Genomic DNA, 14,961 nt, shown 5'->3' with positions numbered 1-14,961 from the left:
AAGAGCGGCAGGGGAAAGAGGAACTGGTGAACACTGCAGAAAAGGGGCCACAAGTGGGAAGAAATGATTTAAAACCTTGTTTCAGAGAGATGAGTCTGGTAAGTTTTAGAATGGGAGGGGAAAAGTATGTAAACACCAGAAACAAGAGAAGTGACTTCTGGTCTAACTTTAAAAATGACCACAAAAACCATCTCAGACAAGCAATTTACTAATTTCTGTGCTAGGAACTGGCTCCCCATACATTAATATCTTACAGAATGATGCCAAGTAACTTACCTTGGTGATGAGGTCTTGGCAGTTTTCTCACCAAATGAACTTGCTTGATTATAACATACAGAGTTTTCAATATTTTACCACACTTCATTTATATAAAAGTATTTAACTACCTATAAAATTTAAGTAACACTATTTTTTAGTATTCTAATTCACTTAATATTTCATGGACTAAGAACTGTCACCTTAAATTATACTGGCACTGACAATTAAAATATCAGTGTACATCATGTTCTACACTGTTTATATAGTCTAATGTGCATAAATCTGTGTCACATGTAATCTATATTGAGTTGCCTACTACAGATCAAATTAACCCAATAGGGTAAATGAAATTATCTGCTCTCTTTGGTTTCTAGTGTGAAATGCTTATAAATACAAACATTAAATCTTTGTCTATTTTCATCTTTAAGCTTCTCAAATAGGTCTTTCCTTTCCCTTGCTCTATCCATCCATGCCCCCCACCCCCACACTTCTTGCAAAGTAGTTAGCAGTCTAATTGTAAACAGTTGTTTTTACAAGGAGACTGCTAGTTAAAAATAAACCTGTAGAAATTAAATGAAGGAGCTCATTTGTATTATGAATAACCAATTCCTAATTATGTTGTTTACAGTAGACACTAACATACCGACAGTACATACAGTAGACACTAAAGCCTCTGAACAGGGCCACACCACATACTTAAAAAGATGTAAAGTATACCTAAGTGTTCATTTCAGGGACTTTACTGGTGGTCCAGCAGTTAAGAATCCGCCTGCCAATGCAAGAGACACAAGCTTGATCCCCTGGTCCAGGAAGATTCCGGATGCTGCTAGGCAGCTAGGCCCATGAGCCACCACAACTGAAGCCCGTGCACCTAGAGCCTGTGCTTGCAATAAGAGATGCCACTACAATAAAGAGGAGCCCCACTAGCTGCAACTAGAGAAAACCAGCTTGCAGCAGTGAAGACCCAGTGCAGCCATAATTAAATGTGCTGTGCTTAGTCACTCAGTTGTGTGTGACTCTCTGCGACTGCATGGACTGTAGCCCACATGGAATGTAGCTCCTCTGTCCATGGAGACTGTCTAGGCAAGAATACTGGAGTGGGTTGCCATGCCCTCCTCCAAGATCTAGGGATCAAACCCAGATTTCCCGCATTGCAGGCAGATTCTTTACCATCTGAGCCACCAGAGTTATATTTATTTATGTATTAATAAATAAATATTAAAAACACACAGGGAAAAAAGGTTCCTTTCAGGAGAGTGATCTTGAAGTTAGAACAGCAAGGAATAAAAAAGAAAGGGGAATAGCAAATGGGAAGTCTGGAAACGCCTGACACGTTCAAGATTGGTGTAAATGGTACAGTCAAGAAAGGCTAAGAGGACCAGGAAAAGTCTGTCTTCCCCTTCACCATTGATAGATGCAGAACTAGAATTCAAAGTCAAGTGTGAAATTCCCTGGGTCATATCCGACTCTTTGCGAATTCTCTAGGCCAGAATACTGGAGTGAGTAGCCTTTTCCTTCTCCAGGGGATCTTTCCAACCCATGGTCTCCTGCATTGCAGGCAGATTCTTTACCAACTGGACTATCAGGGAAAGTCAAGATTTATCATATTTTCTGTATTTGGTTACCACAACCCACATGAGTATCTGAGCATTAAAAAAAAAAAAAAAGTAATAGTTTTCTTGTAAGGACAAAAATTAGCAGGCCTAAGTTAGATCTCAATGTTCTCTGCTTCTGTACCTTTTAGAACTGCTTGAGAGGAAACTACAATAGGGAAAAATGCATGGTCCAAGCACCTTCACATGCAGTGAACAATGGAAATAAGACCAGAACAATATGCATACATTAAAGAGATCATAAGCATGAACAAGACATAAACACTGGGCTAAGAGATTCACATTCTCAAAAACTGAGACACCCATGTGCATGTCCACACACACTTTTCAATCTGATGACTGCTTAGAGGCATACGCTTAAAAATAGGCACATGCACAGCCTGCCGTTCAGATTCATGCAACAGGGAATAGGTTAGCTTTAAGTTTAGAGGCGGGTACCAGAACCCAGCTCTCTGCTGGCTCCCACAATTCCTAAGTTAAAAAGTACAGTCTTTGAAAGAGAGAGATAGGGCCCTTCCTCATATATGGTACTGAGTAATACACATTTGAATTCATAACATAAAATGTTGTTTTACCTCTTCCTTAATGACTGAAAGAACTAAAAAGGGTATTATTCCTAGACATCTGACTTACTCAGAGGCATGAGTTCCATTCATGAAGTGGCATTCAGGCTTTATAATAAATAGGAGGAAAAGCACTTTTCTGCTATCATTCAACAGAAGATAGCTTCTGTCTGGATAAATCTGGAAGCCATTCAGCACAGAATAAACTATGACAGGGAAAGAGGCCTTAAACTAAACTTTTTTGTAAAAATGCAGCAAATTCATAATTGTATGTCAGATTTTTTTCCCAAATACCTTTTCAATAAGAGTAATAACACTTGTCATTTGGATATAACTTTACAATCTACCAAGCGCTTAAAATGCTTTCATGTAAACGTATCGTTTCATTTGAATCTCACAACAAATTCAATGATGTACACAAGGCAGGGTTCATTATTTTCATTTTAAAGATGAAATAACTCCAGCATGAGACATCAGCTAACTGCCCAAAGCCACAGAGCTGAAAAACAATGCAGACAAGTTTTTACATGGTAAAAGGAGGCATAAAAAGGAGAGAAGCTTTCAGACAATGGAGCTGGGTCCCTGAAATATCTAGAAATGTAGAATTCTTTACTTCATATCTCTATCTTAAAAGGTAAATATATTCTTATTTAGAAATCAACTGCCATCCAGACAGCAATTTCTTTTAATACTTTAGGAAGCCAGATACATAACACTGTGCCAGGTGGCGTGAGCTGCTTTGATTTCCTTGGGTTTAAGTTTGGCCACAAGAGAGCAGGTTCAAGGGATTAATTCCAAATGATTTAAAACCACCCTAATTTTCTGTGACTTTGGTCCTTGCTTAAGATATTTTTTTGTTCCAGGATAACTCCTGGAATGAGCCAGATATTCTTTGAGAACCCTTTAACTCAGAATCAAAGGGGAACCCCAGGGAAGCCGTAAAATAATCTCTCGCCACTCCTCCACCATTTCTGCCCACAGTGTCACATCTTCAGAACTAAGGCCACTCCTTCTAATCCATCTTCTAATTGCCTCCCTCCTCATGGGAGTCTCAGGAATCCCTACAAGGCTGCCTTAAGAGACGTGGGCTCCTTTGTAAGCCTGTATGCATCCTAGTAGTTATGGACAGAACTCATGGAATATCTACGGTCAAATTCTATAGAAGAAAACTTCAGGTCATGAAATCAGTTTGTTCATACTTAAATGAATGAACATATATACATATACATCCCTTAAAATATACCTTCATTCTCTTGAAATAAAGCATTTTTCATTATGTGAACTTTTTGTGTATCTGTGATTTTATGCTTCCGAGCCATATGCTTCCCCTAGTCATAATTTCTGCTTTAAAGTTCCTTTAATCACCTGATATATAATTTGTGAAATTTTCATTACATATATATATTTAAATCTTTGTATCTATGAATCTAGCCCTTATTGGAAGTTAATTTGCTTCAGGCAATTGGGTAATCTATTTCTGATCCCACATAAATCAACAAACTGAGGAAAGCAAATATCAGAAGGGCCATGGATCCATGAAGCTGTATTAAATAAAAAGGTGGTCAGGCATTTTCTTAAGGGAGAAAATGACAAAAAACTCATTACTTTAATAAAAACAACAACAAGAACTAGGCCTGAGCCAAAGATAGCAATTTCATGTTAGAAAAGCAAATAGCTTTTTTAACTATGTCTGTCATAGTCTGTCATAACACTCTCTGTCATACCTGCTTTTAAATATAAAAATAAAGCTGCTAAACAGTCCTGAAGAGACTGGGTAATTGCAGATTATTTGAACATCTCTGAACTTCAGCCTCAGCTACAGAAGAATAACTGTCCTTATCCTTTTTATCTTACACAGTCATGAGAAGGTGAGAATGCTTTGAAATTTCCACAGATGTGAAAGTGACTTACTGATGTCGTTGACAAGTCAGTCACTTCTAATTTGTCCTTCCTAAACCAGCCACAGTCAGAATATAAACCTAGCTTAAAGACCTATATTAAGGTTCAAACCTGGGGTAGTATTCATGCTAGCCCAAATTTTTACAAACTTAGCCAACTGGCTTAGCCAACTAATAAATACAGTTAATTTTAAAAGACATTTTAGGAAAAAGAAAGAAATACATTACCTGATCCAGAACCTGATGTTGTCATGTCGTAAATTAAATCTTTTAACGTTGTACCCTCTGAAATAAAAGGGCGATCTAACGAGGGATCCTCTTCATTTGGCACTCGATGGTGAATGACAGTGCGGTTATGGCAGATATAGACCATCAACATGAGTGAGATACAGACAAAGCAGACTGGTCCAGCAATGACAGCTGCCAGTTCAACAGGACCAAGGCCAGATGATGGCTTTCCTGTAAAAGGGCCTCAAATGAAATAAACAACACAATAACACTATAGGCGGCATCCACAGTTTCCTGATCCTCCACATTTCCTGCAGTTGGTCACTACCATTAGTCACAGCCTCATAACAGCAGCTCATGGGGCTCAAGCCCATAACAAGTGAAGCACTTCATCTTCTCCCACTGGCTCTCCTTTTATGATCACTAGCTCTGTCAACATCCACTTAGTCTTCCTATAGTCTTGAGCCGAAATAACAAGGCCAGGTACTGCAAACGTTGTACACCCACTCCCCGCCTTCCATCACTCTCAGATTACTAATAAAAGAACCAATAATCTGGAACAACTCTCATTAAATATTTCTTGAGTCACTGTCTTGTCTTTTCTTAATAAAGCAGTTTGGCTTATCTTATTCCAAGGCCACTATATGCTCATAGCAAGAAAAAAATTAAGAAGTATAAATACAGATAAGCAAAAGTTAAATTTATCTACAGCCTCACAATCCCCCTAAAATTCATCTTTGCATGTTCTGTGTATCTATATACCTCCACCAATTTTTTTTCCATGCAAAAATATACCCTGTTTTTTAAATATAGTTTGCACATGTATACTTTCCAGTTTATTTTAATCACTGAGACTTTTAATTCAAGATCATTTTTTTAATAATTTAACAATTAACAATTTGCATTGCTTCAGAAACACATTAATTATGACTATTTAGGCATTCATTCTGACACTTACTGGTTCATGGCCCACCACCATTTCCTTCACATCACATCTTTATCATGTTGAGATCTTTATTGGACTGATTTCTTAGAACGAATCCTATCTTTCAGGAGTACATGAGTGCGTACACATTGAATACTTGATTATCTAAAGTTAGCTATTGCCTTTACATATGAAAAATCTTGGCTCATCTAAAGAATTTTGGGTAACAAGCAACATATGATATTTCATTGCCTTCTGGTATTTTTTTTTTTAAGCAAAATAATTTGAACTTTTTCCTTTTACAGGTAACCAGTGTTCACTTGTGCTGAATGTGTACACAGTTTTCCTTTATTCTTGAAAATTGATGGATTTTTCATTATATATATTTGGTTAAGTAAGTCTTCATTAATTTTACATAGTATTCTCTCTTCTGTCCATCCTTTTGCCTTTTTCTGGTTTTACAGTAAGCACACTGGATCACCTAGATCTGTCCTCTATATCTCTTAATTTGCTCACCAACTGTCTTTTTTCTGAATTGTAACACAGTTTCTCAAGCTTGTCTTGCCTTAAGCTTGTCTCACACTTGATTATAAAATTATAGTATCCAGTCTGCTGTTCACTTTCAATACTGCATTTTTTTAAATAATTTATCAATTGAGCTTTTCATCTGAAAGCAATCTTTAACAACTGTGAAATGTTCTCATGTCACTGTGAACACCTGACAACAGACCTTGGACTCTCTGAAAGTTCTTCCCTATCATATGGTAAGTCTGTTTCATAGGATGACATGTACTCTCATTTATCCAGTTCAGTTCACTTCTTTTAAACCATGGAATCTTTCCATTTGATAAAATCATTTGCTGTCTCATTATCAGGGACCTGGGAATAAGGGATCTGTGTATTTTCGCCTTAGAAATAAACTAAGTTCTTCATAAGGTTTTATGAGTCTCCATTCTGATATTTCAAACAACAAAAATGGGAAATTCCAAAATTATTATTCTCTTCGTCATATTAGAGTTGCAAGTAACTATATAAAAGTTATATAGTACAGTCTGACAGAGCTTTGCCACAAGGACCTTCTTTATGTTGAAGATCTGGTTTTACTTTGCTGTCATCAGGTGAACTAGGTGGAAGACTACCTGCCTTCTATAACTGGCAGGACTGGCCCTTTTATTCTGAGCTCCAGCAGTTTTCTACTTTTAACTAGTATGATGCCTAGACCAACTCTGAGTGGAAACTGAGCACTGGGGTCTGTCCCTCTGAGCAATGAAAGCCGTGCTTCCTAAAGGAGAATTGAGAGTCTACCCCTGGGAGAATGGCATTGAAACGTATATTATCATATGTGAAATGAATCGCCAGTCCAGGTGCGATGCATGATACAGGGTGCTCGGGGTGGGTACACTGGGATGATCCAGAAGGATGGGATGGGGAGGGAAGTGGGAAGAGGGGTTCAGGATGGGGAACACATGTACGCCCGTGGATTCATGTCAATGTATGGCAAAACCAATACAATATTGTAAAGTAACTAGCCTCCAATTAAAATAAATAAATTTATATTAAAAAAGAGAGAGAGAGAGAGTCTGCCCCTGTAGCCTAGTCGCATGCCCAGCCTCTCAGCTTAAAGTATTGGTGGGATTCTGCAAGAAGTTCTTTCCCCTACTTCTTTTCCTATAGTTAGTCAATTCTTCACTAGACAATTAGCATCTGCACTATAAACTGCAGGGTACATGCATATATGACTGCAGAGGATGACAACTCTGCATGCATGTAGGTGGTACTTCTTCCATTAATTCTCCTAGCATTAATATAGCTTTTCCTCGTTTTTGTATTCCTTTATTATAGTAGGTATTTGGGAAAAGTGACAGGTCATCACATCACATCATGTAGTCGCTCAGTCATGTCTGATTCCTTGTGACCTCATGGTCTGCCAGGCTCCTCTGTCCATGGGATTCTCCAGGCCAGAAGACTGGAGTGGATTGCCAGTTCCTTCACCAGGGGATCTTCTCAACCTAGGGATCGAACCTGGGAATCCCACCCTGCAGGCAGATTCTTTACCATCTGAGCCACCAGGGAGCCCACCAGGGAAAAGTGACAGCAGAGTTAAATACATGAGCTCAGACCAACATCTTTAACCAGAATCTTTAATCTAATCCTAACTGTTTATGAAATTTTCAAATTTCTGGCTCTCCTAGGACATTTTAAAATGTAAACTATGGTGAAGGACCAAAAACCTAGAAATCATATGTAACAAGTTATACATAAAGATCATAAAGCAAGGTGAAATTACAAAGTGAAGGCGTCTGGATTGTTGAGTGCTGCTCTCCATTCCCCGTCCATTACTGACTGCTTTCAAAAGCTGGAGCATTATACAAGCAGGGACACTCTCAGGATATACTGCTGTGGTGGCCTGTATCAGGATTCTCTACCCTTTTAGGCACAACAGACCTCAGAGAAAGTCTGTCTTGGTACTGCCTTCTCAAGCAACACACACCCAGGAGTAAGAATTTTGGCTACTCATGACTCTACTAGTATGGACTAGTTACTTTTTGCCTCTAAACTGAATAAACTGGGATAGTCTAAGAGCTTTTCTTATAGTATCAAGAAAAAAACCTTATACAACTTACCAACAGTTGGAAGTTCTATTTTATTGCAGTGGTCCTGGCTGCAGCAATATGTTGTAGACCCAGTTTTTGAAGATGGTGCACATACAAATGGCCTGTCTCGTGGAATTAGGTCAATTTCAGCTATACACATGCTATTATGTATAACTTTGTCTGTGGTCGCTGTGACAGAGACAAAGCAAAGCCCATCTGTGACACAAGTAAAATTGTCTTTTGTACAAAGGTGGCAGAAACACTGTAATGCTGGAAAAAAAAGAAAAAAAGATCCTATCAGAGAAAATTATCAAGGTTAACAGTTTTAAATTATTCCATGGTGTCTGTACTAATATTGACACATTCCTGATTATAATTATACAGGTTTTTTTTTTAACACTGTTCAAAAAACAAAACTCTTGTTATTCTGAGAAGTTCCAAATTCTATTAAGAAGCACATATATGTAGGAGTCAAACATGTTGAAATTTGGACCCAGATTTTTTTCCTAAAACTTTTTGGCTTCCAAGTAGAGAAAAACTGTTACATGCAAGTTTATCTGTGCAAGGCAAGCATTTGTCCTCCCATTTAAAATGCAGTACACTGAAATTTACAAAGGTTATACTTATTCTTATCAGTCCAAAATTAGGGATTCATATATTCCCTCCACTGGGGAATGCAGTGTGAAAATCCTACCTCCTCCTCACTGTAGGTTGGAAATCTCAGGGTAAGCTTATGGTAATAGAGTAATGGAAATAGATTTGTATTGAACCAGACATTTCCTTCTCCTGTGAAAACTCCAAAAAAGACATGTATCTTCTAATCAGGATTAGAGTACTTTCTCATAAGCAAGGTAACAAGACATATGTGCTCCAACCACAAAGGCAACTGGCTATAGAAATAACTGGAGAAACACTTGCTCCATGCCCACTTTTATCTATTTGATTTTTATGGCTCAACTTGAAGAGTAATTCCTTAAGGGAAGTCTTCTAATTATAATCAACACCTTCCCATACACACAGAACTTCACTAAGCTCGCCAACAAGGGTAAGTGTTCCCCAAAGCATACATACACTGCTTACTGGAATTATCTCCTTTCCCTCATGAAACTCTAAGGTTCTTGAGGGCAGATTCTGTAAATCCACATCTAGAACTAAGCTTGGTACACAACATTAAAAAAACTGTGAAATTAATGGGAGATCACTGTGATCGCATGAAAAGCACAGATATATCCTTGAGTCCAATTACACATCGGAAAAGGGAAGTGTCCAGGTTTGCAGAATGGCCATTTGCAATGAGACCAGGGAGGTCTACTGTAACTAGAAACAGTGGCTAGGCAGACAGGCAGGCCAGGAGAAAACTAGCTACTCTGAACAGCTAATTTGGTGTGCAGGAAAGGGTTCATTCAGCAAGTCCAAGCTGCTCAAACCTTGCACATCCTCAAGAAACGCTTGTCTTCAGGACTGGTCCTTGGCCAGTTCCTGGGAGATGAGCTCTGACACCCTGAAATATTCTCTCTCATAAGAGTGCTGTATGACTGAGCCCCTGGACACCAAGGCTCCAGTGAACTCCACTGGCAACACTTCCCACCTGCTGTCATCCCCGACCACTAAGTTATGAGTACACCTATGATGCTGCACCGGGAGAGGACATCTGGAAGCTGGCACTGGGTTTCTCCTGGACTTTGCCCCATGTGCCTTCCCTTTTCCTTCTGATGATTTTAATACATGTCTTTCTATTGCAATAAATAAAAACCATGAGTATTAACAGCTTTTCTGGGTCCTATGAGTCCTTCTAGTAAATCATCAAGCCTGAGGGAGGTCATGTGGACCTCCACCTCACTTGTTAAATCCAAACTTAGGGACCATCAGCATCACCTCTAGCAGCTGCTTCTTGGTTGCTGGCTTAATTAAGCACGCTTTATTATTTTTAAAGACCAGCAAAGTTTTAACTTAATCATTATAAAAATTCTTTTCTTTCTCCATAGATAGTTCAGCTCTTTGAATTAAATCCTCCCAAGCATGAAGATAATTCAAGAAAAGTATAAGAAAGTTCTAACATTTAAAGACTGTTGAAAGAGACAGTCATTTGGTGGTGATTGTAGGTTCCCTGGGTATAATTTCCTAAGGAAGGATTCTGAACCAGGAATCCACAGACTGGCTTCAGGGATACACGAATCCTATGAAACTGTAGGCCAAATGTATGTATTTACATTTTCAAAGAGAAAGTTTACAGCTTTCAACAGAACTACAAAGTGGTCTATCACCCACAAAAATTTAAAACCACCACCATAGAAGACTGTCATTATTCTTCTGAATCCTGTTTACTCATGATTAGTCATTCAACCAATGTTTTCTAAGCATAGCTTTATCAGTTACTCTACCAGAAGTTTAGTATTCAAAATTAATAATTCATGGTCATAGCCCTTGAAGAGCTCCAATGATCAGTGAGGGAAAGCATTACAATACAGTGTGGTAATTGCTGTATAAAAATACTGCCATGAAGAGTCTCCCTGTTCTAGTATCTCCATGGCTCCCTTAGAGTGTATGAGGTAAGAGTGAAACAGTGGGTCTAACTTCTACTGTGGGGTTCCAACTTATTGTTCACATTACAAATGCTATCCAGAGTCACACACATGATTCAATGAAATATGAACTTCATTGAAGGTCATATTTCATGACCTTGATCTTTACAGATCCTATCTCTCTGCCCAGTTTAAACCCCCTCTCATATTTTACGACCCTATTCAAACAAGATCTTTTCCATGATGTGCTTGCTCTAAATCTCTCCTCTACCCATAAAACAACTGGGTGACTCCTTTCAATTTTTTTTCATAGCTCTCTTTACATACATTTAGGTTAGCACAAATCAGTCTTTTTACAGTTTGCTGTTAAAGTGTCTCTCGTTAAATTAGGAATGGCCAGGTTTTTAAATTTTTCCCATCTTTGAATTCTGAGCTCATGACAGCAATCAGAAAAACATTTGCCAGGGACTTCCCTGATGGTCCAGTGGTTAAGACTCAGTGCTGCCATAGAGGGGGTACAGGTTCGATCCCTGGTCAAGGAATTAAAATTTCACATGCTATTCTACACAGCCAAATATATATATACACACACACACACACACACACACACACACACACACACACACACATTGCCAAAGAAATGTTTCCCTAACAGAACGTCACAAATATGTTGAGAGGAGGACAGTCTAAAATAGTGTACAAAAATTTAAGTATATTTATTTAAAACATACTCTAAGATGAATAATGAATAATCAGTATGGAAAGGCAAATAAGATATGACACTGAAAGATGAACGCCCGAGGTCAGTAGCTATCCAGTACAATACTGGGGAAGAATGGAAAAATAGCTAGAGAAAGAATGAAGAGGCTGAGCCAAAGCGGAAACAAAGCTCAGTTGTGGTTGTATCTGGTGGTGAAAGTAAAGTCTGATGCTGTAAGAACAATTCTTCACAGGAACCTGGAATGTTAGGTCCGTGAATTAGGTCCATGAATTAAGGTAAACTGGACGTGGTCAAACAGGAGATGCCAAGAGTGAACATCAACATTTTAGGAATCAGTGAACTAAAATAGATGGGAATAGGCTAATTAAATTCAGATGACCATTACGTCCACAACTGTGGGCAAGAATTCCTTTGGAGTAGCCCTCAGAGTCAACAAAGAGAGTCCAAAATGCAGTACTTGGTTGCAATCTCAAAAATGACAGAATAATCTCAGTTTGTTTCCAAGGCAAATCATTTAGTATCATAGTAAACCCAAGTCTATGCCCCAACTGGAAGCTGAAGTTGAACGAGTCTATGAAGACCGACAAGACCTCCTAGAACTAACACCAAAAAAAAGATGTTCTTTTCATCTGGAATGAAAAGCAGGAAGTCAAGAGATACCTGGAATATCAGGCAAGTTTGGCCTTGGAGTACAAAATGAAGCAGGGCAAAGGCTAACAGAGTTTTGCCAAGAGAACGCTAACACTCTCTTCCAACAACACAAGGGACAACTCTACACATGGACACCAGCTGGTGGTCAATAGCAAAGTCAGACTGATTATTTTCTTCACAGCCGAAGATGGAGAAGCTCTATACAGTCAGCAAAAACAAGTCCTGGAACTGACTGTGGCTCAGATCATCAGCTCCTTACTGCTAAATTCACGCTCAAATTGAAGAAAGTACAGAAAACCACTAGGCCATTCAGGTATGACCTAAATCAAATCCCTTATCATTATACAGTGGAGGTGATGAATGGATTCAAGGGACTAGATCTGGGAGAGAGACTGCCTGAAGAACTATGGACAGAAGTTCGTAACATTGTACAGAACGTGGTGACCAAAACCATCCCCAAGAAAAAGAAAATGCAAGAAGACAAAGTGGTTGTCTGAGGCCTTACAAATAGCTGTGAAAAGAAGAGAAGAGAAAGGCAAAATGGGAAGGGAAAGATATACCCAACTGAATGAAGAGTTCCAGAGAATAGCAGGGAGAGGTAAGAAAACCTTCCTAAGTGATCAATGCAAAGAAATGGAGGAAAACAACAGAACGGGAAAGGCTAGAGAGCTCTTTAAGAAAACTGGAGATACTAAGGAAACATTTCATGCAAAGACAGGCGCAGTAAAGGACAAAAACAGCAAGGACCTAACAGAAGCAGAAGAGATTAAGATGTGGCAAGAATACACAGAAGAGCTATACAAAAAAGATCTTCATGACCCAGATAACGACAATGGTGTGATCACTCATTTAGAGCCAGACATCCTGGAGTGTGAAGTCAAGTGGGCCTTAGGAAGCATTACTATGAACAAAGCTAGTGGAGGTGATGGAATTCCAGCTGAGCTATTTCAATTCCTGAAAGAGGATGCTATTAAAGAGCTGCAGTCAATATGCCAGCAAATTTGGGAAACTCAGCAGTGGCCACAGGTTAGTCTTCATTCCAATCCCAAAGAAAAGCAATGCCAAAGAATGTTCAAATTACCATACAATTGCACTCATTTCACATGCCAGCAAGATTACGCTCAAAATCCTTCAGGCTAGGACTTCAGCAGTTCGTGACCTGAGAACTTCCAGATGTACAAGCTGGATTTAGAACAGGCAGATAAACCAGAGATCAAATTGCCAACATACACTGGATCACAGAAAAAGCAAGGAAATTCCACCCCCCAAAATCTACTGTTTCATTGACTATGCCAAAGCCTTTGATTGTGTGGATCATAACAAAGTGTGGAATATTCTTAATAAGATGGGAATACCAGACCACATTACCTGCCTCCTGAGAAACCTGTATGCAGGACAAGCAGCAGCAGAACTGGACATGGAACAACAGACTGGTTCAAAATTGGGAAAGGAGTACATCAAGACTGTATATTGTCACCCTGCTTATTTAACTTATATGCAAAGTATACCAGGTGAAATGCCAGACCAGATGAATCATAAGCTGGAATCAAGACTGCCGGGAGAACCATCAACAACCTCAAATATGCAGATGATACCACTTTAATGGCAGAAAGTGATAAGGAACTAAAGAGCCTCTTGATGAAGGTGAAAGAGGAGACTAAAAAGCTGGCTTAAAACTCAACATTCAAAAAACGAAGATCATGGCACCTGATCCTATCACTTGATGGCAAATAGATGGGGAAAATGTGGAAACAGTATCAGATTTCATTGTCTTGGGCTCCAAAATCAATGAGGATGGTGACTGCAGCCACAAAATTAAAAGACACTTGCTCCTTGGAAGAATAGCTATGACAAACCTAGACAGTGTATTAAAAAACAGAGACACCACTTTGCTTAAAGACGTCCATATAGTCAAAGCTATGGTTTTCCCAGCAGTCATGTATGGATGTGAGGGATGGACCACAAAGAAGACTGAGTGCCAAAGAATTGATGCTTTCAAACTCTGGTGCTGGAGAAGACTCTTGAGAGTCTCTTGGACAGCACGATCAAACCGGTCAATCCTAAAGGAAATCAACCCTGAATATTCAATGGAAGGGCTGGTGCTGAAGCTGAAGTTCCAGTACTTTGGCCACCTAATGCAAAGAGCTGACTGCCTGGAAAAGACCCTGATGCTGGGAAAGACTGAGGGCAGGAGGAGAAAGGGATGACAGAATGAGATGGTTAGATGGCATCACTGACTCAATGGACATGAGTTTGAGCAAACTCCAGGGGACAGTGAAAGACAGGGAAGCCTGGAATGCTGCAATTTGGGGGTTCACAAAGAGTTGAACATGACTTAGCGACTGAACAACAGCAACAAAGATGAATGATAACCATTCTGGATCATGAGTAACCACTCCTGGTGGCTCAGCAGTCAAGAATCCCCCTGCTGGAGACATAGGAGATGCAGGTTCAATCCCTGGGTTGCGAAGATCCCCTGGAGGAGGAAATGGCAACCCACTCCAGTATTCTTGCCAAGAAAATCCCATGGACAGAGGAGCCTGGTGGGCTACAGTCCTTAGAGTTGCAAAGAGTCCAGACACAAGTAGGCGAATGAACACATATACATACATATCTAAACAAGTACTGCCAGTCAGTTGGCTTTCACTGCTGCTTTTCAGCTGGGTTAAGATCTCTTTCAGGTCAGATGTCCTCAAGAAACAGTGCGAGCGAGAGGTTTTTGTAATTGAAATGGTAATTGTAACTGAAAGAGTGAAAAGTACAGGGAACGTGAATCATCATGGTATATTTACTGTATTTTCAAAGGCCAATACCATATACACAATACAAGAATTACATGGGTCCTATCTTTGTAGTACAATCCACAAAAGTTCATTAGCAGTAACTGTGGTTGTAATGACATTTTTCCATTCTCACTTCCAGCACTGTTCTAGAGAGAGCCATTTAAAGATTTCAATGTTAACCTCGCCTGCAAGTGACTGTGACAGC

The 14,961-nt window shown here is 39.3% G+C and overlaps 1 protein-coding gene across 2 annotated transcripts in view; it reads right to left on the bottom strand.

The window, feature by feature from the left end:
- TGFBR1 (transforming growth factor beta receptor 1) overlaps window positions 1-14,961 on the bottom strand; it is a 70,333-nt gene that overhangs the window by 29,667 nt on the left and 25,705 nt on the right. The window contains exons 2-3 of one of the 2 annotated variants that reach the window (XM_040238878.1): window positions 8,110-8,349; window positions 4,561-4,803 (exon numbers count right to left, since the gene is read on the bottom strand). In XM_040238878.1, coding sequence (XP_040094812.1) covers window positions 4,561-4,803; window positions 8,110-8,349 — 483 coding nt within the window. The remainder of the gene's footprint in view (window positions 1-4,560; window positions 4,804-8,109; window positions 8,350-14,961) is intronic. The other variant, XM_040238888.1, reaches the window with a different exon arrangement.

The sequence above is a fragment of the Oryx dammah genome, unplaced genomic scaffold (assembly GCF_014754425.2).
Source record: "Oryx dammah isolate SB20612 unplaced genomic scaffold, SCBI_Odam_1.1 HiC_scaffold_1, whole genome shotgun sequence".
Classification (NCBI taxonomy): domain Eukaryota; kingdom Metazoa; phylum Chordata; class Mammalia; order Artiodactyla; family Bovidae; genus Oryx; species Oryx dammah.
Note: the sequence above shows the minus strand (reverse complement) of the source record. Positions and strands in the feature narration are given on the sequence as shown.